Source organism: Opisthocomus hoazin, chromosome 2 (assembly GCF_030867145.1).
Source record: "Opisthocomus hoazin isolate bOpiHoa1 chromosome 2, bOpiHoa1.hap1, whole genome shotgun sequence".
Classification (NCBI taxonomy): Eukaryota; Metazoa; Chordata; class Aves; order Opisthocomiformes; family Opisthocomidae; genus Opisthocomus; species Opisthocomus hoazin.
This window is the reverse complement of record NC_134415.1, coordinates 58,700,615-58,727,645: the sequence shown is the minus strand read 5'-3', so window position 1 is coordinate 58,727,645 and position 27,031 is coordinate 58,700,615. Positions and strand designations below refer to the sequence as shown.

The 27,031-nt window shown below is 47.8% G+C and overlaps 1 protein-coding gene across 1 annotated transcript; it reads right to left on the bottom strand.

Moving 5' to 3' along the window:
• Positions 1-156: 156 nt before the first annotated feature.
• AKAP12 (A-kinase anchoring protein 12) lies at positions 157-25,860 on the bottom strand. The gene is made up of 5 exons (XM_075413794.1): positions 25,729-25,860; positions 16,019-16,205; positions 3,550-7,358; positions 978-2,789; positions 157-334 (listed from the first exon to the last, which is right to left on the bottom strand). The coding sequence occupies exons 1-5, from the start codon at positions 25,858-25,860 to the stop codon at positions 326-328; spliced, it is 5,949 nt and encodes a 1,982-aa protein (XP_075269909.1). The 3' UTR covers positions 157-325.
• Between the last annotated feature and the right edge of the window lie 1,171 nt (positions 25,861-27,031).

Below are 27,031 nucleotides of genomic sequence, written 5' to 3'. Positions count from 1 at the left end.
GGGACAGACAGGACACCCATTAAGTGAGGGGACGGATAACTGCAGCACAAATGGTAGTGGTCTGTCCATTCACTCAGCTGTGCATCTCCAGTCTAAGTGGCATCCTTTGGGCAGAGGCAGATGACCTTTGAATGGAACACAGGCGTGGACGCAGCCGACATTAAAGGCATCGTTTATTAGACAGAAACAACAAAAAAGGTGAGGTCTTCAAAAGAGCAGATGTGAACATCCAAGAACAAAGGGTAGTGAATAAAGCTCCTGGTTCTGTCACAGGATTGTCAGTTGTTCTCTAGCACTGGCATCTCTCCAAATGCCACATGGGTGCTTAGCACATCTGAAAGAAAGACAACAGTACAAAAGCTTAGTAACTAGACAACTTACTCTCTCAAGAATATCTTCTTTTCTCAAGCAGTTCTCAAAGGTAGAGATAAACGTCTCATGACTTAGTTAAGGAAGTGCAGTAAATATCCGAGGGAGAGACTATACCTACCATTTCTGACTCAGAATTTACTCAAGTGCAAAAAGCCTTGGTACATGAGGCCCTCCAGGTTTACCATGGAAGGCAACACTCACAACCTTTGGGATTTTAAGAAGAGCTTTGAGAGGGAAAAAGCATGTCTGCAGATTAAATACCATACATTAAACATGTCCCATACGAGTGCGTGTCTAGGAAAACTGGAAACCACGTGGCCTACCTCCCAGAAGTATCACCCTAAACTACAGGCCAAGTCAAAGGCCACTGAAGTGAGAGTAGCTGTACAGAAAAGAAAGAAGGTGTTGAGTAGTCAGAGACAAAGGCAGTAAAGTGAGGGGGAGTGGGAACAGGGAGAGCTGTGGCCTGTTGGTTACACTGGGGAACAGCTGCCTTTCAACATAATAACAAACAAAAACAAACAAACAAAGACACAACAGGTTTAGAGACCCCCCCAAACTTTTTTGGAAAATGAAAGAAATTTCTTGCTAAAAATGCTACTTACATTCAAGGCCTCAGGAACCACCGAGTTCTGACTTTGTGGACCATCACAAGACAGGCCTTCTTGGCAACTATTGTCCTCCCACGTCTGTGTTCTCCCGTCTTCCACTGGCAGGTGATGTTGTCCTTCCCCACTTTCTCCACATGTTTGTTGAGCTGTATGTTGGTCTGGGATTTCCATAACCTGCCCAACTTCTTTTTCCCTTAATTTTGGTGGGTGTATGTCTAGGGGGTCTTTGGTTGAATCTTCGGAGGTGCTTAGTTTTGGTGTTGATTTCTGAAGTCTCACAGTTTCCCTTGAAGTGTCTTCAGGGCTAGTCTCAGTTGTTAAAGAATTCTGACTTTGTCCGTCTTTCAGCATCTCAGAATTTAACAGCGTATCTTTTGGTTCTTCTACAGTTGCATGAATTTCTGCAGACCCTGTTAAGGTAGCAGTTTTCACTGTTCCCGATTGGTGGAGCTCCTGGTCTTTGCTCCCTACCTCCTCCTCTTTTACTGGAAGCTGATGATCCACCTGCGTACTTTCCACAAGCCCAGGTTTATTTGTATCTGATGGGCTTTTCCCTACGGACTCGATGCGCTGCTCTGACTCAAAGGCAGCTGACCCTTCTGCTTCTGCAACTTTGTGAACAGCCGTCTGGATGGCATTCAATACAATTTTCGTACTCTGGGACTGTGCGGTCACAGTGTGAACACTATCCTCCTCAAATTCCGTAGGGGTGAGAGACAGGCTGTCACTTAGGGCAACACCATTCTGTTCGGGTTGCCCCATACTCTGGGGCCTCTCTGGCTCCTCTGGTATTCCGTTCACAGCAGCAGAAGCTACTTGAGGCTCAGGTGCTTCTGCACTACCAAGCTCCGCGGTCCCACAGCCTGAGCAGACAACAGTAGTAACCAGGAGCTCTTCAGAAGCCATTTGCTCAGGTGTGGTTGCCAAGGGCTGGACACTTGTGGCTGTGGCGTCTGCAGGCATTACGGTCTCTGCCATGACATGCTCTTCAACTGCTGCAGCTGCTCCAGGCACAGGCACTTTCAGAGCCTCCATGCTCTCAGCCTGTGGGAAGGCTGACTCAGAGCCTTCCTCTTGCCCAGTTAAAACCTCTTGCTGGACAGCAGTTGAACATTCACCACCTCTCACAGCTTCCCCTTCCCCAGAATCAAATAGTTCTTTGGCTCTTTCCAGCAACTGCTCATTTTTGTCATCTTCTTTCTGACAGTCTTGACAGTTTGAGGCTTCTACAAGTTCCTGCTCTTTTTCCACAGTCTCTTCTTCAGCTAAGCTGCTTGGCATTTCACATTTCTTAGGACTTACGTCAATGAGGACAGCGCCTCCATTTTCAGTGCTGTCTGGGCATGCTGCTGCTAAATTAGATGTGCTGTCTGCTTCAGCCTGCGTGGAAGCCTCAGTGGCAGTGCTATGACCCTCAAAGCGTGTTTCGGCTTCAAGCACAGCATCTCCCATTTGGCCACCTTCAGTTTCATCACTCAGGCAGAGGGTTTCAGCTGCTGCCGAGCCAACTGTTTCTGAAAGAAGGGCAGAGGTTTCTACCTCATTCTGCAGTGGAAGCTCAGTCACTGCTGTGCGTGCTACTCCAAGGAGCACAGCATCATCTTCCTCTTCCTCTCTCCGGGCAGGTGCCCTGCTAGGAACTCCTTTAGTATCAGCTTGTCTTTCAGTGTTAACAGGGACCGCGGTGACAACTGTTTCTGTGCACTCTGGTCCCACTGTGAGAGTTTTGCCCTCTCCTTCAGGCTGCCCAGGCTCTTCAGCTGTAAGCCCCAAGGAGGAGGTTTCATCCTCTGTCTTGTCCTGCACCTATGGAGAATTGCAAGAGACCTGTGAAAAAGGGTACAAGCAGGGAGGGACCAGCAATGGTGTGGGCAAAAAAGACCAGAAGGAGGAGGGTTATGCAAAGAGCGGGAGGTGATGCCACCAAGATTAGTGGCTCACCAAGATACCAGCTTGTGTTCCATTTCACAGGATACACAGCTCATGAAATGAAGGGTAGCCTAAAGCAAGGGACAGTCGACAGCACTCGAAACAAAGACGAAGCCAGGAAGGTGGTGGGGAGATAGGGAAGGAGGCGGGAACACATCAGCTACAATAACTCCTGCGCATTTACAGCTGCAGGTGGTGGTGTCATTTAATTTCCTCCCTTTGCAGAGGTACCTCACCTCCAGTTGCATCTCTGCCTACAACTGAAGCTCCCATCCACTAGGTATGGTACCGTACAGATACACACGTATCTCAGGTGTTCAGCTAAGAGCTTCAGTCACACTGTGCTCTGCAGGAGCCCTACTGGCAATTGCTTCAGCATCTTTGGATCCACGCACACCATCTCCCATTCCCTTTCTCCAGGAATTGCCTCCACCTCACTCTGCACACAAGCCTCAGTGGCTGCTGCTTCTGGACATCTGTCTCTCTCTCACTGGAAATGAACTTTAGCTGCCTCAGCTACACAATAAGGTCCTTGACAGTAACACTGCCACAACCTGGTTCTAAATTGGGTGTAATACCTAACACTTGTTGATTTTTTCTTGGACAAATCAACCTTTGCGTTCTATGGAATCCTTACCGCAGTTTGTACATCTGGAATACATTCATCTCTTGTCTCCTCTACTGTCAACTGTGTTATAGGTGGTTTCTCTTGTTCTGAAGGCTCCTGCTTCGCAAACGGCTCCTCCTTGGTTGCGACTGCTTTGATGCTGTGAAATTCTGTGTCGTCTGATGAAGGTTCCTCTGTCCTCTGCGCTTCACGTATTTCTTCATGGTCTTCTACAATTGCTTCTTCACAGACCTGCCTCTGGATTTCATCTCTCAATCCATCTACATTTGCACATCCTTCTGTGCTTTCGTGCATTGCAGCAGATACTTCCATTCTCTCTGAACCTTCGTGTACAACATTCTCTTCAACTCCATTTTGGCCCTGAATGCTCCCTCTACCTTCCTGGGGCTGGAGGCCATCCTCCTCGCGTTCTCCTTTCTTCAAGGACTGCTCAAGCAAAACAGTTTCCTGGCCTACAACATCCCCATCTTTAGCATCATCTTTCACTTCTGACTCCATTCCTTCCACTGTTGCAATTAGAGCTGCTGGCATGGTTCTTTCACTAACCAGCTGTGCTACATCTGATGACTTCACTCTTTCAGCAACTTCATGAAGAACTTTTTGTGTCTGTTTGTCTAATTCTTGCAAGTTTTGTTCAGTGGCCTCTACTTCTTGTACAGGTGTAACTTCCTCTGTAGTATCTGGAGTTTCTAACAACTGCGATACAGCCGAAACCATCTCAGTTGTTTCCTCTGCAAGGGACGCTTCTATTGTTTCCTCAGCGCAGGAAACCTCTGCCGCCTCCTCCAGAGCCGTCACTGCTTCTGAGGTTAGCTCCAGCTCACTTGCTGTGGTGTCGTCACTTCTGTCCTTTCTCGTCTCGGGCACCGTCTTCGCAGCTACCACTGGTTCTTCCACAATAATGTCTGATTCAAACCTTTTCTCGGCTTCTTCCTCTTCTTTTGCCTGCTCAATGCACTCTGTCAAAGCAGCAGATATCCAAGATGGTGACCTTTCTTCAATACTTGTAACCGCCCTTTCCCCTTCCACAACGGTAACAGTAATCGCATGGACAAGCCCTTCAGGTGCTTGCTCAGTTCTTAGGGTCTCCTCCAAGTTTTCTTGCTCCGAGGTTCGTTCTCTCATCGCTTCACAATCTTTTGCTTGTTGGGCTTCCATTTTCTCCTGCTCTGCTGCTTCGTATTCGGATAAAGGTACAACAGCTGGAATATCCGAATCTTCTTCAGTTGTTTCTGCCATGTCTTCTCTTGCTTGTTTGTGATGAGTTGCTTCAGGCTTTCCATCTGACTTTTTCTTCCTACGTCCAGGCATCAGTTTCCTAAATGGAACCCACGACTCATCTTTTCCAGGCTCACCATCCGATGTCGAATGCTCCAGGCTAGATCCCACAACAGAGTCTTCGGTTCTTTCTTCCATTCTGCTTTTGGATCTCCTTCTTGGAGTGACTAACCTTTTAAATGATTCCCACGTTGAAATACCTTCACCTTCAGAGGGGCTTCCAGCTTGTTCTGGTGAAGAATTCCCTTGTCCTTGATCGCTCTCCTGAGAACTAGTAAGAAGTGCATCTGCTGCCATTTCTTTGCTCTGGCCAGACTCTTCTAGTTTCTGGCTTTCCTGGCCAAGCTTGTGTTCAGTTTCTTCATCAGACGATGACGATTTCCTGGCTCTTTTCTTTGAAGAGCCTACACAGATGAAAGCTTCCCAGGACACAGAGGTGTCCACCTTTCTTTTGGGCTCTTCTGTGCTTTTCTCTGGTTTCTGCTCCATCCCATTTTCTTTCAATTCTCCTTGATTTTCATCAACGGTGTTTTCAGTTGCAGACACTGCAACACTCTTTGTCTTATCAATTTCTTCTTCTTTATCGCTTTCAGAAGGTCTTCTGATGCGTTTCTTGGGAGTCACCATCTTTTTAAATGATGCCCAGGGTGTAACACTTTCTCTTTTTCGCTCCACATCTGAAATTGCAGCATCTCCATTTTCAGTGACTTGCATTCCATCTACAGATTTTTCCAAAGATGGAATTTCATTCATCTCCTCAGGAGAAGAAGCAGAACTCTCCCCCTTTTGTTCCTCTGGGCTATCTGGGGAATCCGATAAGTGCTGAATTGGTTCACCCTGTTCCCCTAACTTACATTCTTCTCTTTTGCCTTTATGCTTCTTTGCAGATAGTTTTTTTAATCCAGTACCCGTAAAGAGTTTCTTTAAAGGGCTGCCTTGTAGTTTAGTTTTTTCTTGAGAAGACAGCAGTTCAGCTTCATTTGGGATACCTTCTGGAGGCCTCTTTCCAGCTGCTTCTTCAGGAGTTATTTCCATGGTTATTTCATCTGCTTTGACAGTATCTGTCATAACTGTGCCAGTTTTTCCCTCTAGTCCTTCATCAGTGGGTTTGGTTGACTCTTGATCATCCTGTGTGTCAACTGAACATTCAGAAGTAGAAAAGGACTTCAATCCAGGAGCACCCAGAGTCACTTTTGTCTCATGTTCTTTGCTTGCTTTCTTCTCTTTGCTTCTAGCCGGAGCTTCTCCTTGTGGGATGTCTTCTGTTGTGGGTGACATTTTCAAGTCTGCTTCCTCTGGTTTTCCTCCCGTTTTTTCATCAAATGGTTCTTTCTCCAGTGGAGCAGCTTCACCTCCTTCTCTTCCTTCAGATTCTTTAAGCTGTTCACTAGAAATCTCAAGTGCCAAAGATCCTGCTTCAAGTTTCTCTTCCCTTCTGTCATCTATTTCACACTTCTGCATCGACTCCAGTTTTTCTCCCATAGGTAGGACTTCTAAGGATGTTTTCAATTCTCCATTCGCACTGTCAGTGATAAAAGGCACCAGAGACCTTGTCTTTAGTGGCTTCTCTATCACCTCACTTTCTTCTCCTTCTGCACTTTGTTCTTCCTTTTTACCAAAATCTTCTGAGACTTCCACCAGTTTCCTTTCTTGATCATCTTCTTCAGCTTTTTTCTCCTGCACACTTTCTATAACAACTGCTGCTGCTACATCCTCTTTTTGTCCTGCCTCATCAGGCTTCATTACCTCTTCCTTCTCACTTGCTTCAACTCCTGGGGCTGCCAAAGGCGTCTTTGACTCCTGCTTTCCACCTTCAGTTTGCTCCTGCTCATGTGCTTCAACAGTTACTGCTGTCACATTCCTCTCTTCATCTTGCTTCTTGAACTGACATTCCTCCTCCTTTTCACTGGTTTCAGTTGTTAATGTTGCCCCCTCTTTTTCTTGCTCTTCTTCTTTCGCAGGAGACTGTAGTTCATCTTCTTTCGGCTTCCTAAAACTCTTCTTTTTTCTAAATCCAGTCCATCCCTGAGTAAAAAATTTTCTTAATGGCGATGCAGTATCAGTGGCTAAGGCAGCTGACTGAGAGCAAATCTCATTTGCTTCTGGCGTTTTAGGAGATTCGTCTTCTGTTTTTTCATTTTTCAGCGGATCTTTGGTGTTGTCTTCTGCAGAGAATGCATCCTCTGGCATTGCTGTTTCTTCCGAGCTGACTTTTTGATCATCAGCTCCTTCAGGGACTTGTGTTTCTTTTTTTACAGTAAGCAGTTGAACCGGCTCCGATTTTCCCGTCTTTTCCTTCTTTACTGTGAATCTGAATCCAACAAATTTAAAAACCTTTTTAAAACCCAGATCATAAGACTGTGGCTCAGATGCATGGTCAAGGTCTTCTGCATCTTCTTCCAAAGACGGCAACTGCTTAATTGTATCAGCACCCTCTTTCTCGGCATCTTCACCATCCTTGGTGTTTGAGTCAGATGGACTTGTGTCCGTAGTTTCAGCATCTTGCTTCAAAGTTACACCGGCATGTTCTGTCTGTCCAACTGTTACAAACAAAACAAAAAGAAAAAAAAAAAGAGAAAAAAAAAGTTAGCTCCCTTCTCAATTTGATGTTCTACTATACCTTTCTATAAATTCTATAATTTTTTTCATTTTTATCAAACTTTCCTAAACAGACACGTTCTGTTATCTGTGTGCCTCTTCTATGTGATACTATTCATTTTGTAAGGACTGATTTTTGTTCTAAGACTACCATAATTCTTTTCCTTCCTCACATCATCGTACGGGTCTTTCCAAAGTTTATTTGCAAATGCACTTTTCAAGCTTATATTCTCTCATTCTCTTTCCTTTTTTTGCAGGTTTTTTTGTTGGGTTGGGGAGAGGGGGGAGAGTTGGAGGGGTTTTTTTGTTTTTATGTTTTTTCCTTTAAGGCAAACTTATGTGGGAGAAAAAAATTAGTTCTATGCTATCATTACTCAAAGAATATACAGAACAATACATGTAATTATTCCTGAAGCAAAGCTCAGTATCCTTTCCACGCAGACACCTCTGAGGGGAAGGAAAAAAAAAAAAAAAGAAAAAAATTAAAAAGGGTGTTGACCTAAAATGATGACAAGAAAAGAAAAGCTCATTTTACAGATCTGTCCCAAAAAATAGTAAGTTGGTAAAATGCCCATGGGAAATTTCCTAAAGGGGCATGACTCCTTTCTTTTAAGTTGTGCACGTGCTGCTTTGATGCCCAAAGGCATGCAGGACACAGCTTTCAGAAGTATATGCATCCCTGAATTCCCCCACATGATTTCATTTTTATTTGACCCTTCTTTTAAGTCAGATCTAACTCTGCAGTTGGCCCTGCTTCGTGCAGGGGCTGGGCCACCTGATCTCCAGAGGTCCCTTCCAGCCTAGATGCTTCCTCGATTCTGCTTGCCCATGTCCCCTTGCTTGAGAAAAGCAGCATCTTCACAAGCACACAGACAACGCGCTCTAGGTAAGGCTGAAACACAACTAAATAATGAGCAAAGCTGAATCTACAAGTACACTGGCTTCTAATAGCTACGTATTATGTTTATATTCACTATCAGCAGCCTACTGGTTGTTGTTTCTCAGTTGACATAAGCAAAGCTTTTAATTTTTCCCTTTATCTAACAGTTTAAAATTATTTAACTGCTAAGTCACTTAAAAGTCTGGCCTCTGACAACACCCTCGCTCCCGAAACATTTTAAAACAGAGATGTTCAAACCAAGTAATTGAATAAATTGCAAAAGGAAAAACGAACAAAAAAATACTGACTGACGGAACACGTACTTTTCACACCAGTCTGAAAAGCTGCAACTTGTAGACTCAGTCCAGGCACTACCCCTTCAATTCCACAACAAAAAGCATTTAACCTGTCCAGAAGATATTTCATCCCAGCCTCTGCTTTGCTGGTTTTCCCCATTTAAACCCCCGGAAGAGTCTTTAAAACTGAATTTCTGATGCCCTTCCTCAGCATTTGAGGAGAGAGATGCCATTCAGGAAATGTGCTTGCATGCTGCCATCTGCCCGCAGGCTGCCACTGCTGTGTGACAAGCCTGCAGTGCCAGACGTGGCCAAGTCGTACTTCGACGAGATACACCCCAAAGAGCATTTGTATAGCCAGTGGGGCACAAAAGAAACAGAAGACCCAACAAGTCAACTGGACACGCTGAACTTCGTATTTAGCAGTGGGATTCTTTAATGACATTTTTATTAACAACATTCTTGGTGTCCAAACATTGTTAGGGCACTTCTGAACACAAAGCAAACTGTGAGCAACTCCACTTTGCAAGCTTTAGAAGTTATTTACACCAGGTATTGCTGTTGAGAGTACTGGAGCCTGTCACCACTGCGGGTATATTGGCAAGACCAGCACTGAATGAATTTACAGAATTTGAAAGCATCTTCAGGAAACACAGGAGAGCCTCACCAAAATACCTCCCAGAAAAAAACAATAATCTAGTAAAACACTGCTATGAATGCAACTTCTTTCGGTCTTTCCTGAGCAGGGCTGTACTTCACCAGCTATGGGCTAGTCACAGAAAACAATACAATAAAAATATAACCAGAGGCAGTGATAAAATCATAGGTCATGCCATAAAATTGATCCACTTCGCTATTTAAGTCCACAATGGCTAACAACTAAAGCTGAAATTCTATTTTAACTGCTTACATAGCACTTAAGCTCTGAAACATTTTTAATTGAATCAAGATGCTGCTTGTGTTTTAATAACTGCAAGTGTTTTGTTGTATTCTGAAGGAAACATAAGAGACTGACGGTCTTAGGGAATCCCAAGTGCTTGATTTCACAATTTCATAGGTAGCTTAGTCCATGGTAAGAATTTATTTCTGTTTTATCAGATGTTGGAAAATGCGTATTTTCTGAATGACTGAACTTGTGTCTCATCCCATTAAAAATGAAATTCATAAATAGCAATGCTTCTACCTTAGTAGGCTGCCAGACACTGTTGGCAGTGCAACTTCACTGCTCTCACCATCTCGTCTGTCTCTAGAAGTGAAAATGTGTTTCTCCCCTGGCAGTTGCCAGAGGGTTAATGAAAAAAGCACTCTGACTGCAAGAGTTAAATCCACAGCACTTCATGTGCTCCAAGTCAACCATGTCAACATCTGGAGCTGGTTGACTTTTCCCCCTAAGGATTTGCAGCACGGCGTTGGATTTTTTCCATGAATTCCCTACATTCCCAACCTCTCAGATGGATGTCACACACACCCCGTGCCCGCCTCACAAACTCCCCTGGCCACCGAAAGGCTCCAGAGGACTTTGCGCTGTTTTCACTTATTCAATGTTTGAGTATTTCAGACAAAATCGTGCTTTTGGTCACACATGGAAGACTCTCAGTAGGACTGCAGGAGTATAAAGGAACACTGAAGCCGTAAGGCTGAAGGGGTATTTTACAATCATTTGCCTCTGCCGTGTCTTCACTGGCCACGAACACGACTTGTAAAAAAACATCTACTGCTCCAAAACTCACAGGACACTGAAACAGGAAAAGGCAATTTCAAAAATGAATTTGAATCGAGTCTCCGTGATATGCCAAGCTTTTCCTTGTTAAATGCAGTTCTCCCTTAACTGCACAGTTCTTCTGACTGCTAGTGGAAACATTTAACGGCAAAGTCAAGACAGGGTAAAAACCGATGAAAATGGAGAAGTAGTAATTAAAATAACAAAACACTGTCTGAAACGACAATAGCTATGAGAAACTTATGCTGAACAGATTTCTTTAGAATGAAGCAGCTATTTGGAATTATTAATGACATTGAATACTTTTGCAATTAAAAAAAGCAAGCCGTGCCTTTAAGTTTTCATTGCAGAGTGTAAGAATTGGACACTATACCACAAATCCTGATTCTTTTGACCTCAAATTTCACGAGGTTGGTTTTAACAAATCAAACAAACACTCCACTCACTTCGCAGTAACAAAATTAAGCAGCAATATGGGCAGGTGTTACCCATCTAACAAATTTTTTTCTTTTATTTAAACCTACAAGGTTTCAAGTCTGTGGCACTGCTGCTTCTTGACAACGCATTTCAGAAACTCTTCATTCATTTTGCTCCTACTCACAACGTTTGTTTCCGCTTCAGTGTACAAATACTTCTTCAGTGGAAAGCACACACTACTTCCTTTCCCATTCCATTCACTCAACTATTTCTGAGGACTGACTTGCCGTGTTAATTGTGCGGAGGGGTTTCTTTCAGAATATTTAAATAACGAGGGGGGATTTACAGACATTGTTGCATAGCAAATTTCATAACGCATACACACAATTCAGGCACTTTCAAACCCCGTTCTTCTTTCAAAGCGTTAAGAACAAACACCATTAAGCTCTCTGGTACTTGTGTGGCAACACAAGAGCCAAGCGTAAAAATTTCACGTACTTCTGCGTCCACCTTGAAAAACAGAAGGAAAAATGTTGCAAAATCGGTGTCCTTTTTCATGGCTTAGAACTCCTTATGAGAGCAAAAGCACCGTCCCCAAAAAGGATGTCGTACATAACCTCACACCAGGTAACTAGAAGGAAAGCAATCGTTTCCGCTGTGAGGCTGCGACATTCCTCACAAACTTTTTATTTTTAGAAGCTTTCGCTTTGGCTGTGCTTGTCTGCTCCAGCCTGGAGAAACAACGTCCCACACTCCAGCAACAGCAGTTACACATTTCATTCGCTCCAGATTTTAGGACGCCACCGCTTTCAGGTCACGGTTTCAAGAAACAGCACTAAGAGTCAAAGCACAGTAAGGTTCCTCTAAAATTGTTACAAACGATGCCGCCTCCGGCATTTCCCGCCACTTCACCCTGTTTCACTCTCGGGACGCATCACGGCGCCACGTCCCAACTGCCACACTGCGCTCTGTCCCGACTGTCGAGATTGCGTCACCAACACCGCCGCACCACTCCACCCCCTCCCTCACCCCGGCCCCAGCCTCGCCCTCTGCCCCTCCTCCCGCCTTCTCCATTACTTGATCCAGAAGCTGAATACCAACGTGAAATCTTCTGACATTACTTCAGATCATCAGCTATCTCCTCTTCCTTCATGACCCTGTTTAACGAGTATCCTCTCTCCACCCCTAGCCACTCACCAGTAAAATTTCATAGAGAAGCAGTGTTTGTCACAAGTGAAAAATAAAACACGTCGCATCCCATTCCTACAGTGCCAAAAGCCTCTACCAACGTGACAAAAAAGAAAGCACAGAAGCCCACCATAAAATACGGCAACCTTCTTTGGGGATAGTGGTGTTTTACAGCAATTAATCTGAAGGCATAGCAAAGAATCGCCTTTCCTAGAATTTGAAGCTCAGAGTACACAAAGGGCTGTGCCGTTGCCTTAAGCTGCAAATCCCCAGGCTGGCGCTGAAAAACATGCTCCATCCAACCCCATCCCCATCCCTCCCCTGCTCTCCTATGCCAGCATCAGCTGCCTGCTCTGGCCAAAAACCATCCCTCCCTCATGCCACCCCTGCCAGAAAGGTCGATGCGCCGCGGGGTGGCCGAAGGGACCTCTCGCCCCGTGGCCAGTGGTGGGAGCAGAGGGAAGGGGCAGCAGGGGAGGGCAGGAGGGGTGGGCTGCTCCTTCACAACTGCCTGAAAGGAGGCTGTAGTGAGGCGGGTGTGGGTCTCGTCTCCCAAGTTCCTAGCAGTAGGACGAGAGGCAACGGCCTCAAGTTATGAGCCCAGGCATGGCATACCGGGGTTGGGGGTGAGAGTAACAGCCCAGCTCCAGTGCATCTACTCCAATGCACACAGCATGGGCAATGAACAGGAGGAGCTGGAAGCCACTGTATGGCAGGACAGCTATGACTTGGTCGCCATCACAGAAACGTGGAGGGATGACTCTCATGACTGGAGTGCTGCGATGGATGGCTATAAGCTCTTCAGAAGGGAAAAGCGAGGAAAGAGATGTGGTGGGGTGGCTCTGTATGTTAGGGACTGCTTCGATTGTACAGAGCTCGACAATTGTGATTACCCATAAGCATTCAACCTTGTCAAGATGAGGGGGAAAGCCAGCAAGGCAGACATCCTGCTGGGGGTCTGTTATAGACCACTCAACCGGGATGAAGAGGCAGATGACGTTATCTACAAGAGGCTGGCAGAAGTCTCACAATCACTAGCCCTTGTTTTGTGGGGGACTTTAACTTATTGGACATCTGCTGGAAATACAGCACAGCAGAGAGGAAACAGTCTAGGAGGTTCCTGGAGTGTGTGGAAGATAACTTCCGGATGCAGCTGGTAAGTGAGCCTGCCAGGGGAGGTGCCTCGCTAGACCTGCTGTTTACTAACAGAGAGGGACTGGTGGGAGATGTGGTGGTCGGAAGCCGTCGTAGGCTTAGCGACCATGAAATGATACAGTTCTCTGTTTGAGGTGAAGTTAAGAAGGGGGCCAGCAAATCCACCACCATGGACTTTCGGAGGGCAGACTTTGGCCTGTTCAGGATGCTGATTGAGGGGTCCCTTGGGAGAGAGTGCTGAAGGGCAAAGGGGTCCAGGCAGGCTGGACATTCTCTAAGGAGGAAGTCTTAAAGGCACAGGAGCAGGCTGTCCCCATGTGCCGCAAGACTGGACTGGGTGAACAGGGAGCTCTTGCTGGGACTCAGTAAAAAAAGGAGGGTCTACCACCTATGGAAGAAAGGACAGGCGACTCAAGAGGAGTACAGGGGTCTCATTAGATTGTGCAGAGAGGAAATTAGAAAGGCAAAAGCCCAGCTAGAACTCAGGCCAGCCACGGCTGTAAGTGACAGTAAAAAATGTTTTTACAAATACATCAACAACAAAAAGAGGGCCAAGGAGAGTCTCCATCCCTTATTGGATATAGGGGAGAATATTGCCAACAAGGATAAGGAAAAGGGTGAGGTACTTCATGCCTTCTTTGCCTCAGTCTTTAATAGTCAGATTGGTTATTCCCAGGGTAGTCAGCACCCAGTGCAGGAAGATATGGAAGGAGAGCAGAAAAAACCTGATATAACCCAGGAGGAAGCAGTTAACGACCTGCTACGCCACCTGGATGCTTACAAGTCTATGGGGCCAGGTGGGATCCACCCAAAAGTGCTGAAGGAACTGGTGGAGGAGCTGGCCAAGCCACTCTCCATCTTCTATCAGCAGTCCTGGCTAACAGGGGAGGTCCCAGACGACTGGAGGATCACCAGTGTAACACCCATCTTCAGGAAGGGCCGGAAGGAGGATCCTGGGAACTACAGGCCTGTCAGTCTGACCTCGGTTCTGGGGAAGATTATGGAGCGACTCATCCTGAGTGCGCTCACCAGACATGTGGAGGACAACCAGGGGATCAGGCCCAGCCAGCATGGGTTCATGAAAGGCAGGTCCTGCTTCACCAGCCTGATCTTCTTCTAGGACCAGGTGACCCACCTAGTGGGCGAGGGAAAGGCTGTGGATGTCATCTACCTGGACTTTAGTAAGGCCTTTGACACTGTTCCCCACAGCATCCTCCTGGAGAAACTGGCTGCCCGTGGTTTGCTTGGGTGTACTCTCTGCTGGATAAAGAACTGGCTGAATGGCTGAGCACAGAGAGCGGTGGTGAATGGAGTTAAATCCAGCTCGCAGGCGGTCACGAGTGGTGTTCTGCAGGGATCAGTTTTGGGTCTGGTCTTAACATCTTTATCAACGATCTGGATGAGGAGATTGAGTGCTCCCTCAGTCAGTTGGCAAGTGACACCAACATGGACGGGAGTGTCGATCTGCTGGAGGGTAGGAAGGCTCTGCAGGGGGATCTGGACAGGCTGGATCGATGGGCTGAGGCCAACTGTGGGAGTTTCAGCAAGGCCAGATGCAGGGGCCTGCACTTTGATCACAACAACCCCATGCAACGCTACAGGCTCAGGGAGGAGTGGCTGGAAAGCTGCCTGGCGGAAAAGGACCGTGGGGTGTTGGTTGACAGCCGGCTGAACATGAGCCAGCAGTGTGCCCAGGTGGCCAAGAAGGCCAAGGGCATCCTGGCTTGTATCAGGAATGGTGTGGCCAGCAGGAGTAGGGAGGTGATCGTGCCCCTGTACTCAGCACTGGTGAGGCTGCACCTTGAGTAATGTGTTCAGTTTTGGGCCCCTCACCACAAGAAGGACATTGAGTTGCTGGAGCATGTCCAGAGAAGGACAACAACACTGGTGAAGGGCCTAGAGCACAAGTCTTGTGAGGAGTGGCTGAGGGAGCTGAGGCTGTTTAGTCTGGAGAAGAGGAGGCTGAGGGGAGACCTTGTTGCTCTCTACAACTACCTGAAAGGAGGTTGCAGTGAGGCAGGTGTGGGTCTCTTGTCCCAAGTAACTAGCAATAGGATGAGAGGCAATGGCCTCAAGTTGCATCAGGGGAGGTTCAGATTGGATATTAGGAGAAATTTCTTTACTGACAGAGTGGTGAGACACTGGAACAGGCTGCCCAGGGAGGTGGTGGAGTCACCGTCCCTGGAGGTGTTCAAAAAATGTGTAAATGTCGCACTTCAGGACATGCTTTAGCAGGCCTTGTGGTGCTGGGCTGACGGTTGGACTTGATGATCTTAGAGGCCTTTTCCAACCTGAATGCTTCTACGACTCTACCATTCTACGATTCGCCCGGGAGGACGGGCAGCGCGCTGCTGCCTGTGCAGCAAGGCAAGGAAGAGGTTCCCAGGACACAGCAGACAAAATGCAGGCAAAATTTTGTGGTCAAAATGCAAGTCTGATTAAAAGCAGTAGGAAAGGGAACCTTAATCAAGGCAGAGCCAACAGATCAGCAGCCTGTCCCATCCTGCAATTTTAAAATAGCTTATAAACATTAATATCACTAATGAATGAACAGCAAAGGACTTCTGCCCTGTGAAGGCAGAGACAGGCCTACGCAGCAGAAACTGCGAATGTCAGAAGGGGAAACTGGCTGTTGCTGCAGGTGAACGGCAGACAGAGCGGCAGCAGGCGAGCAGAGGCATCGCAGGCTGCATGGAGGGGAGAGAACGGCCCCCGAGGGGGAACGGGCAGCATCCCCGCCACCCCACCCGCAGCTCCGATCCACAACCCGCTTGGTGTCTCAACTCTGCCTCAGAGAAAACATGTCCCAGTGAAACAACGCCCTAGAAGAAGCCCTGGGGCAACGAGGAGATCACTCGAGTAAGGACCTGTTCACTGGGAGACGGCTGGCTGGGCCCCATTTCAGCTTCTCACACCGCTCAGCATTGAACACGGGTTTTTACTCACCATTTGGTCCAGCGGCCTCTGCTTGCTCTCCGGGTGGTTCTTGGAGGGGTGAAGCTACCTCTAGTTGCTGCCCATCCAGCTCCTGAGGTTCTGTGACAGCTCCTGGATGCGGTGGCTCCTGCGATGGGGCATCATGCTCCAAATTGTCTTCGTTAATATCAGGTACTGGTAAACTTGCATCTAAAACCTGCACGGTCAAGTATCAGTTGAAGGATGGTAGGGAAAGAGAAAGCAAGAAAAAAAAAAAAAAAAAAAGAAATCAGTGTTAGATGAGGTTTTTTTCCCCCGAGACTAGTTTTTTTCCCAGCATACTGTTCTTTCATTCTTATTTTGCATAGATACATGCAAACATTTTGGGAAATAAATACTTCTGTGCTTCTGTGTAGTATTCCTCCTTTTCAGAATTATTAACTTTAATAAAACAGAGTACTTCTGTGAGAAAAAAAAACCTAAGACATAATCAAGGACTATTTATTTTACTGTTCTCCCACATGACATGTGAAAGAAGCAAGTCTTACAGACAATGGCCTATAATCTTGTGTAGAAATTGGATTCCAGCATGAAGGAAAACTCCTTGACAACATGAATCTAGCTGATGGAGAGGTATTTCTCATGCTTCAAAATGTCTGGCACAATTGCTCTGATAGATGCATGAATCCTGTCTACGCTACAGCCTTTGGTATTGCTCCTCTGCTGATGTGCTTATCTTATCATCTTGAACAGTACGACTACAAAGAAACTGAACTACTCATGACAAAGTGGAAAATTTATATATAAATCCCATGAGGGAATTCAGTGAAATTGGGATTAAAACTAGGATATCTGGGCCGCAGTTATTAGACAGACATTATTCTTACAGGCAGGAAAAAGCTTTCCAGTTCTTTGGGACTCTGAACTATAATATTTGAAATATTTTTTCTAGATTTGCCAATACATATTAAAAAAAAAAATCTCTTTTTAATCTTCCACATTTGATACATTTTAATTATTTTCAGAATTTTTATTGGCTTGCCATGTAACAAGCAAGAATATGCTTCTGAAAGTATCTTATTTAAAAAGTATGAAATGTGACGTGGTCATTAAAAAAAATTACTTCCTTACCCTCTAATTAATTGTGTAATTAACTAGCTTTCCAACCAATTGTGTTACCTTCCAATAGAAGCCATTCCAACTAAGTTAACCACTTCTTAAATCTGTATTCCTGAAGCGTAGGTTTGAAGTTCCTCTGGTAGAACAGCAAACCTTAATTACATATCATTGTCTTAATACTCAGCTGTAGTCCCAAAATACTGCCACTGAAGCCCTGTTAATTAAGTGAAGGAACCACAGATACATCCCATCTTTCAGTGTAATGAAACATCCAAACGGTTGAAGCGCTGCACTGGGATCAGAAAGATCCCACATTCCTGATGATTCTCTTCCAAAACCTACTAGACAAGCTTCGGAATGGGGAGATCCATTCATTTATTTTCATTAGCAACTAGCCTACCGCAACGGAATTTCAAATCAACGTACAAAGTGCCGGACAAATGGCTTCCCTCTTATCATTCAGCCCCCCTTCCACGCACCAGGCGGGATCCAAGAGATGCGCCATACCCCCGCTTCCACAGGCAACCAAGTGTGCCTTCGGGTTCCCAATTTTCAGTCCAGAAGCCCTTAATTAAGCCAAATTGTTTCCACCTGGTGCTGCTGCGCTCCTCAAAGCTGCCTTTCACAGCCACACAATCCACCTCACCAGAAAGGACCCCATTCTGCTCTACTGCCAACACCACAGATGGAATAATTTGGCTTCAGAGTTTTCACATGCTGAGACCAGATATTAAATAGAAGAAATAAGGAATGGTTCAACACTCAGATTACATTCCCGCTTCTCACATCATCCTTCTCATAAATCTAAAACACAGGAACTCAGGAGGAATAAAAATGCCACACCGCCGACCGAACAAAGGCATGTAAACCCTGGGAAGCTCTTCTGCAGTTGCACACAGCAGTTAACTGAATAGTAGCAACTGGTGGAAGACTAGCAACAAAGACACAGAAAGTAACAACCTAATGCTTAAAGGGCTTTGGGATTCTGCGATACAAGCTTATTAAAGGATTTTTTTTTTAATAAATTTTATTCATTCATTCTTGTAAGGAGACTGCTAGACCTGCAAACAACGACCACCTTAAGTTTACTGACCCTTAACAGCACTTGGCTATCTGGAGATAAATCCAGGGACGGGTATTTCAAGACAACACCCTCAGAATTAGCGCCAACAGTTCTTTCAAGTCACACGAAAAGCAACAGCACTGAGTATCTTAGCACTCAGCACTTCATTCAAAAATTTCCTTGCCTTTGCTTCCAAACCTTCCTCAGTCAGCAAACCACTTCAAAGCTGGAGTCCCATGCGTAGACACATAAAGTTTACCTTTTGCCCAAGTGCCTCATATGGACCTGTGGACTCTGCAAGGAATGAGGGTACAAAGCAATTGGGTACCCCAATGCAATACGACGTGTCTCCTTTTTACACTGAGCCCTGAGTGTCATGACAAAATATTAACTATGGTAACACATAATATTCCCGCAGCTCTGAATTTATTCTACTGTTGCGACACATTCCGCAAAACAGTGACTCCACATCATCCCAAAGATTTCTGACCAAAATTCAGAAGTCACTGGATCTTGCAGATAACTCTTTGGATTTGTAAAATGCTGTGATACCTGCCAGTATGAAGATGAGAATTAAAAGTAAAAACATTACTAACTGCAAGCCCATAAGCAGTTTTTACTACCAGCTACTGTAATTATAATCCTTGTTCACTCTGCACCTAAATTCAGTTTTGAAAGCAGGACCCAGTCACACCTGAGTAGAAATGTAAATATATGAAAAAACCTCAGTATTTTCAAATTTGACCAGACCTGCACTATAACCCTACCCTGCCAGACCTTTTTACCCCAGTCTCTCAGAGTTTAATGTGACTCTTGGCCATAGCAGAGCAAATTTAGATTTTCAGATCAAGTGTTCTACTTTAAATACTCGAGCAATCAAAACTAATAAAACAATACTTTTGTTCAAATTAAAATGCGTGCAAAGGAGAAGAAAATAGGAATCTTTGGGGGGGTTGTAATGTTAAGGGAGACAACAGCATCATTAATTTGTTGTTTTGTTGAGTTTCTCTGTTTGCTTGTATTTTAAAAAATGTTTCTGTTCTGAGAAAGGTTGCTCAGGCTCTTTATGAGCGTCAGTGCAGTCTGTCCCACTGCATTAGTCCTCAAAAGAAACTAATTTCAATTTTCACTCCCATTAACTGCTTCATTTCTCTGAAGGGATCTAAACTGCAGTTTAGTCCAATTACATCTAATTTAGTGAGCTGTGCTCTTAATTCCATTGGGCATAGTTGTAAAGCTTAGACAAATATAAAGTCAAAGTTTAGAGTGATGGGTGAAAACCTTAAAGACAAAATTAACGGTATTAGGAATCTCATTCAGCTCTGTGTATTTATCTACAGGTAATGAGACATTACAGTTGGCAGTTTTATCAACATTTATCAGGTTTCTGTTGCACACATTCATCACTCTCCTTTGATTATTAATTTATGAATGTGTTGTCTCATAAATGCAGGAGAAACCAAAGAGAACTGGTTATCCAGTTGACTGATCCTTTCAGCTTCTTCACTCCCAAAACAAAGGGCCGCCAGTGAAGTAACACTTCAGCTTCTGTCATGCCACTACTACACATCACGCACGCATTTTTGAAAGATTTTCCTCATATCCACCACAAAGGTGGAAGCAAAGGGCAGACACACAGCTAATGAGACTAAAATGCATAGGGCTTGTGCCCATGTCTCTCTAACCAACAGCAGCTTCTGCTCCATTCTGCACATAGCGTTAGGTCCAACTGTTGGACCCCACTAAATGCACACAAAATTAAAAATGCATCAAGAAAAATAACACAAAGAATTACAAGACATGGATGAACAGCAGGTCCCTGATCTCTCACTGTGTATTAGCTCACGCTTCATTCACGCACTGCTCTGGAGAGGCCAGCAGCACCCAGCTTCTTCCCCCAACACCAACCACCACCATTCCCAACATTCCTTGTACCAGACCCAAATCATTCCAGGGATTCCTCACACCAGGCCCAAACGCACCAGAGTTAATTTTGCCTCATTCTGTTAATCCTGTTACACCGATTCTACATTAGATTACTAAAATAGCCAGATCCAGCTGTCCGAACAACTGAGCAAACTAACAGTGGTCACTAATATTAATTTTTCCTGAAGTTTGATTTCAAAACTTTGGGAAAGCTTGCAGCACTGTTGGTCTGCTTAGGGGGTCTGCTCTTAACACACGCTGCTTCATTAAAAAGATCTTCAAACACCAACATTTGGAAAAAACCCTGAATTGAGGTCATTCCAACTCTTTGTTCACAGCAGTATGTCTTGTTTTGCATTAGCTAAGGCCTTAGAAGTTTGTGGGACGCTGCAAGTTCCAGGTGGAGAAAACACAAGGCCCTTACTCTCTAAGGCACATAACACCATTACTTAATTTCAGTATCTTATTTCTGGTAACATCATCTGCAGACAAAGCCAAGAGCCTTCTCTTTAGCTTTCATTCCCTCAGATCTATCCTCTTCCATCCTAACTCTCAGCCCGACTTCCTTGTGACACCTCCTTATGGATGACTACCCTCGAAAACCACACGGCAAAACCAAAACCAACAGGTTTTGCTCCCAAATCCCTGTGTGATCTCTTTTTGCAACCTGTGAAGGAAACATTACTCCCAACCTGTCATTCTGGCCCACACCTGAAGCCTGATTCAAGCAGAGTTCCTTCCCAGGTCTCACATCGTCCAGCTCTCTCTGCACAGCAGTCCTCGGACAGTCCCACCTTACCCTATGCGCTCTCGTAAGTACGACTCATCCGGATGCTAAGGATCGGTTAGGGAAAGGACTGAGCACAAAGCAAGTTACTCTCGTTTCAGTAACTGCAGCTAGGGCTTCCATTCCCAACCAGCAGGACTTTCAAAGACCGACACTCCTCTTTGCATCTCTTTAGCCTCTATCACATCAAACACAAGCTAATTGCCTTGGCTTTCAAATGCCCAGACACTCCCTCTACCACCTCCCTCTTATCTCCTATATGATTAGGGGGTTATTTCACGCTTTCGGTGGACCCACGACACCAATTTCCACTGTGCATTTTTTCAATTAAGCATTTTTAGGCTTTCTCCCCAGCCACCCCACAGGCATGGGCGGACCTCCAAACCTTACCACCCAGCTACACCAAACCCTTCCTTCCCAGTCGGAAGAGAAGTCCTTAAAGGGAATCAGATCCTGTTGAACCAGGAGAAGCCTGCAGCCTCATCACCCAGACCAAATGCCTCAAAAAGTGGTTTTTAACCAGGGCTCTTGGAGACGCGGTCTCGGGACTTGAGGTCACTGGTACTTGATTAAGCTTAGCTTTACCATTGCTAATGCAGTATTTTCAGGCTGACTCAGCTCCCTCACCAGAACACAGTTGTTCAAACAGCAGATGTAAGCCTGTCCCGGCTGTTATTTGTCAGGCACTCAGACAATAAGACACTCTGACATCTCAGCTGGTAACCTCTTTAGGAGAGACAGGTCCAAATATTTACTGTCTAGCAGACACTTGCTCTCATTACAACGCAGGTAGCGTAATCAGGTTACTGCTCAGAAATGGGAACTGTCCCGAGAACACCATTTGAGTGACAGGCTGCTCTCGAGCAGGGACCCTTGCATGCCAGCAAGCCAGGAATTCACCACGCAACGTTTTAAAGCCATCAATCGCCGCAAAAGGTTATCTCTGCCAAACCTAGATTTTGCTGCAAGAATAGCTTACTAGCATGCCAGCATTTTTCCAGATCCTCTCTTTAAAAGTTACTCCCTACACCATTTCAGGTAGCTGCTCCAACACAGCTCTGCTCCCTCAGCAGGGCCGCAGAAAAAAAACCCTCTTAAAACCAGCACCTTAGGCTTCTAAATAAAAATCAGAGTGGGGCGTTGACCTCAGCTGGACCAGCCAAGACGCTGGCAGGATGATGCAGCTCTCCTTGCATCGCCCACGTGTCTCGAAGCCGCCTTCCACCCCGCGGACCTCAGAGGGCACCGCTGCAGCGGGCAGCGCACCTGCCATCGGTCCCCAGCTCTCCCCGATCCTCAGCACCCGAACGGGAATTCAGGCAAGAGGCACGTCCCCGCGGCCAACAGAGAGGGAGCTCACAAGATGGAGATGCCCGGACCCATCTAGCCAGATGGTGCCACCGCCAGAGGTGTCACCCAGCTCCCCGCCCAGTGCTGGGGACAAGGTCCTGCCTGCTCCCCTCCGCCTGCTGCTTTTGCTACCCAAGTCCCAGAAGCCAACGCATCTTGCTAAACCAGCAGAGAATGACCTCACTGAAGACGCCAAGCAGCTTTCCATGGGATGAGCTCCCAGAACGAGCTCGCCCAGTGCCAGAAGTGGCAGAGGGGAAGCTGCAGGTGCCCTGGGGAGGAGGCAGGAGTCCAGGACCCATGCCTTCAGATGCCTCAAAGCTTCCATCAGTCTGGAACACCCGAGGTTCGCCTGCCATCCTCTTTGAGACTGACAATCTTGTTCCTACTTCTACCACCATCATTTTTGAAATCCTTCTCAGGCCAAGCATCAGTCTTCTGTGCTACTCAGAGCAGCCTGATGGGGAGTTTTCACAAGCAGACAGGGTTTACCAGCTCACTGCCATCAACGGGGAAAGTTTTTCATTCCCCTTCCTCCTGCCCTGGTGCAGACCCTTGCCTTGTCCTGGCTCTGGGTCTCACCTTGGCATTGTGGGAGTCAAATGAATTCACCAGCACATCAGGGAACCGGCCCAGCAGAAAAACAGTTCAACTGTTTCCTGAAGGGTCAGCAAGTTTCATCAGCTTTCGGAAAGGCAAGGTGAGGATTGGACACAGCGTGAGGTGGGACTGCATCATCTGGGGCAAGACAGGGAAGAGGGACTGAGGAGGAAGAAGAGGAGGGGGAGAGAGCATTGCTGCTCAGAGAGCGAGGAGAGAACTCCATCAGCTCAGCCTTCCGTGGGACCACGCCCTGCCCACCGACTCCAGCCAGACGCTTTGGGTGTTGATTCACAAATCCAGGCATGCGAACGGATTAGTTCCTCCAGGATCTGCCACGCTCCCCTGCCGAGGGGGCTCCCCGCGGCTGCGTGGCTATGCAAGATAAGGAGCAGCTCCTCCACCACCAGAATTTCAGCCTCATCTGTCACAGTAAAAACAACAAACAAAAAACCCCACCAGTTTCAAGTCCCAGTAACACGCTGGGCTGGAGCTGCTTTACGTGTAATTCAGCAGCAGCTGGTGAAAGGATGGGGTGAGCAGCTGAGGTCCTCACCCTTTGTGCCCACATTTAACCTGCGATGCCTGCGAGCCAGCACCCAAAGGCTCCGGCGCACCCCTCGCGCTGCAGACCAAGCGCTTTTCAGGGCACCTCACGCCTCCGGGGCTGCAGAAGGGAGAAACGCCAGAAGCCTACACACACACACCCCCCCCAGTAACCAGGACACCTCAAAAGCTGGTGTCTGGCCAGAGAGCCACATGCAAGTAACAAAACAGCAGCAAAGTCTGTAAATTTGGCCCTTTCTAGAAGAAAAGGCAGAGAGGTTTTTCATCTTCTACAAAACGCAACTGTGTCATGAAAGAAACTTGATGAAGTATTTCAAGGAATTTCAAGTGGCTAAGGAGCACAACTGCTGCGAGGTCTTATAACCTGCATCGGACTGGTTGCCTAGACTATTCTGTTGCGATCGACTTGCCAAGGCTCACTCAAGCCGGATTCCAATAAAGTCAGTTTTCAAAGTTTTTCTTCTAAAACTGGGGGTCATGGTAAGCGTTTTAATTTGGAAAATGCAAGAAAAAAAAAAGACCATCCTTCATACTGTCCCCATTGTATCTTCTGCAAACAAATTGGTTCTTTGACAGCTCTCTCCAGGGGCATTGCAGGATCTGGCAATTTTCAAATTCAAAGGGCTGAAAGGGATAACGATGAAAAATTGTGTCACAAAGCTGCACGGAACTACCTCACTGTTGTAAGAAAAGTCTAAATGAGATAAAAAGAAAAATAAGCTTTAATGATGTTTAGTCATACTTTTTTTGTATTTAGCGTAACGGAAGGCGAAAATAGTTGTTTTAGAAGAACAGCAGTAATATGGCTTCTTACAGCAGTGAAACGATAAAAGAACTTCCTACATTTAAACAGTTCTACTTCAATAACAGAGTAAAAACCTATTAGAAAACGTTTTTCCTAAAGTGTAGAAGAGTGAAAACATGGTATCAATAACAATAATAATCTGTATTTGAGAACAGCGTCAATGGTATTCTCTTTTTTTGGCTCTTAGTTCCTGTAACGGGGTAAACATGGCTACGAATGTCGTATCGTTTCTTGAAACTCACACTGTCTTCGTTTTTAAACAATGACAGTAGCCAAACGCTTGCCCTCTGTAAATCCACTTGTGTCTAAATTTCAGCATTTGAATTCTAAAGTTTCCCACCACAACTGCTAAACATTTTATTAACCAACGCCAACCCCCAACGCTTCTTTGGTTAGAAAGAACACAAAACAAACCCCCGTTAATTTAAAGTTCATCCTCAATGCGGTTTTCAAATCTGTCAAAACAGGCAGAAGGCAGCCAGGAACTATGGGAAATTCGACTTGAAAGTTAAATCTGAACCACAAGGTCAAAGAAACAAAAGTCATAACCAGTTCTCAAGCTCCAGCACACCCACACAACCAGCTACGGAAGCTTCCGAGGGGACCCCGCGCCCAGGGCCCGCACCCCGCGGAGCCTGGCAAGCGGGGGGTCTCGGCGCGGCGCAGCAGGGTGTCCCCGCGAACAACCTGACGCCCAGCCCGGCGCGACGCTGTGTCAACACGCCGATGCACATAACCTCCCTTTCAGCCCCAGCGTCCCCCCAGCGCGCCTATTCCGGAGGGATAAATGGCTTCATTCATAACCTATTTTTAAACACCGGGCACGTTTTAAAAGAATTTCTTTCAATTCTTCAACGTCTTCAATTAAAAACAGCACGCACCTAGGGCTCCCCTGCTCCCCGCCGGCCGGGAGCTGCCGCGCCGCTCCTCTTCCCCCGCTGCGCGGTGCGGCCCCCGGCGGCGCCCACCCCCCGGCCCCCGCAGCCCCCTCCCCTCGGGCGGGCCGCAGGCGGGGTGGGGGGCGCCGGCACCGGGCCGGGGGGAGCACCCCGAGGCTGGCGCCCGGCTGAGGGAGCTGGAAAACCGGCGGGCCGGCCGCGCCCCCCCCTCCCTCCCCGCATCCTCAGGGAGGGGAGCGGCGGGGGCGCTGCGGGGAGCCGCGGCGGCCCCGGGTACCGCTGCGAACGGGCGGCACGACCGCAGTCAGGAGATCTCCTGGCGCAGACCCCGCCGCGGGTGGGTGCCGCCCTGCTCCCCCCCCCCCACCGCCGCCGCACACAAAAGCGGCGGCCCCGGCCCCGCCACCGCCCTCGCCCCCCCCCCCCCCTTCCCCCGGCGGGAGTTTTATGACTGCGGCGCTGGCCATGGCGCAGTCCCGGCCCGGCGGGGGCCCGGCGGCCGCGGCAGGTGCCCTCCTCCTCCTCCTCCTCCGCCACCGCAGCGGCGGGAAAGTTTCCCCGGGCCGGGACTGCGGCGGCAGCCGCCGCCCCGCGTCCCCCGTCCCCCCGCCGCCCCTGCCTTACCTTGGCGGGCTCCGCCGCTTCTTCTGCCGGCGGCGGCTCCGCGGGAGCGCGGGGGGGCTCGGCGGCCGCCCCGGCCCCGGCCCCGGCCCCGTCCTGCGGGGCGGGCGGCTCGGCGGAGCTGCCGGCGCCCATGGCGCTGCCCCGGGGCTGGCGGTGGGCGGCGGCGCGGCCCGGAATGAAGGAGCCCGGCTCTCCGCGAACTCCTTTAGGGAGCAAGAGGAGGGGAGAGAAAAAAGGGAAGGGGAAAAAAAAAAACCAGAGAGAGAGAGCGAGCGAGCGAGCGAGAGCCAGCGAGGAAAATCACCTCCTCCCCTGGTCCCCCCGCCCGCCTGCCTCCGGCTCCATCACATGAGCAGAGCCCCGGACACGCCTTGCAGCATCACATCGGGCCGATAAGGAGCGGCCAAGGGGGCAGCGCCCAGCCCGCCGCGGCTCTCCTCCCCTCCCCTCCCCTCCTCTCCCTCCGGGCTGGGGGCGCCGCCCGGCCCCCGCCGCGCTGACTCAGCGCTGCTGCCCCCTCCCCGCCCTCGCCGGGGGGGCCGGGGCCAGCCGCCGCCCTCGCGCCGGCACCCCCGGGGCGCTCCGGGCCGGGGGCGGGCCCGCCGCCCGGCCGCGCTGCGCTGCGACCCCGCGGGGCTGCTGCCGGCTCGGGGACCGCGGCCATGCCGGGCCCGTCCGCGGGGAGGGCGGCCAGATTTCAGCCGGTCCTGCGTCCTGCGGCGACTCTGGAGAAAAAAAAACCCAAAACGCGCTTTTTTGTGTCACGCAGGACAGGTTCCCGTCTGTCAGTTCGTGCCGGATTGCAGGGCGTGATCAAGGAAAGCGAAGGACACGGTGGTTTCTCTCCCAGCCCAGAACAACACGCAGAGCTGCTTTTCCCACGCCGCAAACGCCGGACCGGCGTGTACATGGATGTGCTCTTGACCAGTACTTTCCGAAAGCATCAGCAGTGAAATGGCACACACGTTGAAGTAAGCCAACCACCATGTGTCAAATGGGTAGCAAATGGATCCCCTCGCTGCTCTTCGCCCAAAGTATGAAATACTTCTTTCTAGACACGTAAATCTATCCATCCTCTATGGAGCTCGTGGTTAAAATCAGGTACGACCTGATGAGTTCATGGCACAGACTACAGAACCGTACACCGTTTGCTTTGGAACATTGAAACCAGTCCTCACCCACCAAAACACCAGTTCATTCAGAAAAAAAGCATTCTCTTAAAAATCCTTTCTACAGATTGCCTGATCTCTGCACACCGCTCAGTTTTTTCCCCTAAAAAAATCAAGACACATCAGGTCAGTGA

Excerpts from the sequence above, each read along its gene's own strand:
- AKAP12 (XM_075413794.1), bottom strand. The coding sequence starts at position 25,860 with ATGGGCGCCGGCAGCTCCGCCGAGCCGCCCGCCCCGCAGGACGGGGCC. Across the intron at positions 7,359-16,018 it reads AGAGGCCGCTGGACCAAATG|TTGGACAGACAGAACATGCC; the intron begins GTGAGTAAAAAC and ends TGTTTGTAACAG. Across the intron at positions 2,790-3,549 it reads TTCCAGATGTACAAACTGCG|GTGCAGGACAAGACAGAGGA; the intron begins GTAAGGATTCCA and ends AATTCTCCATAG.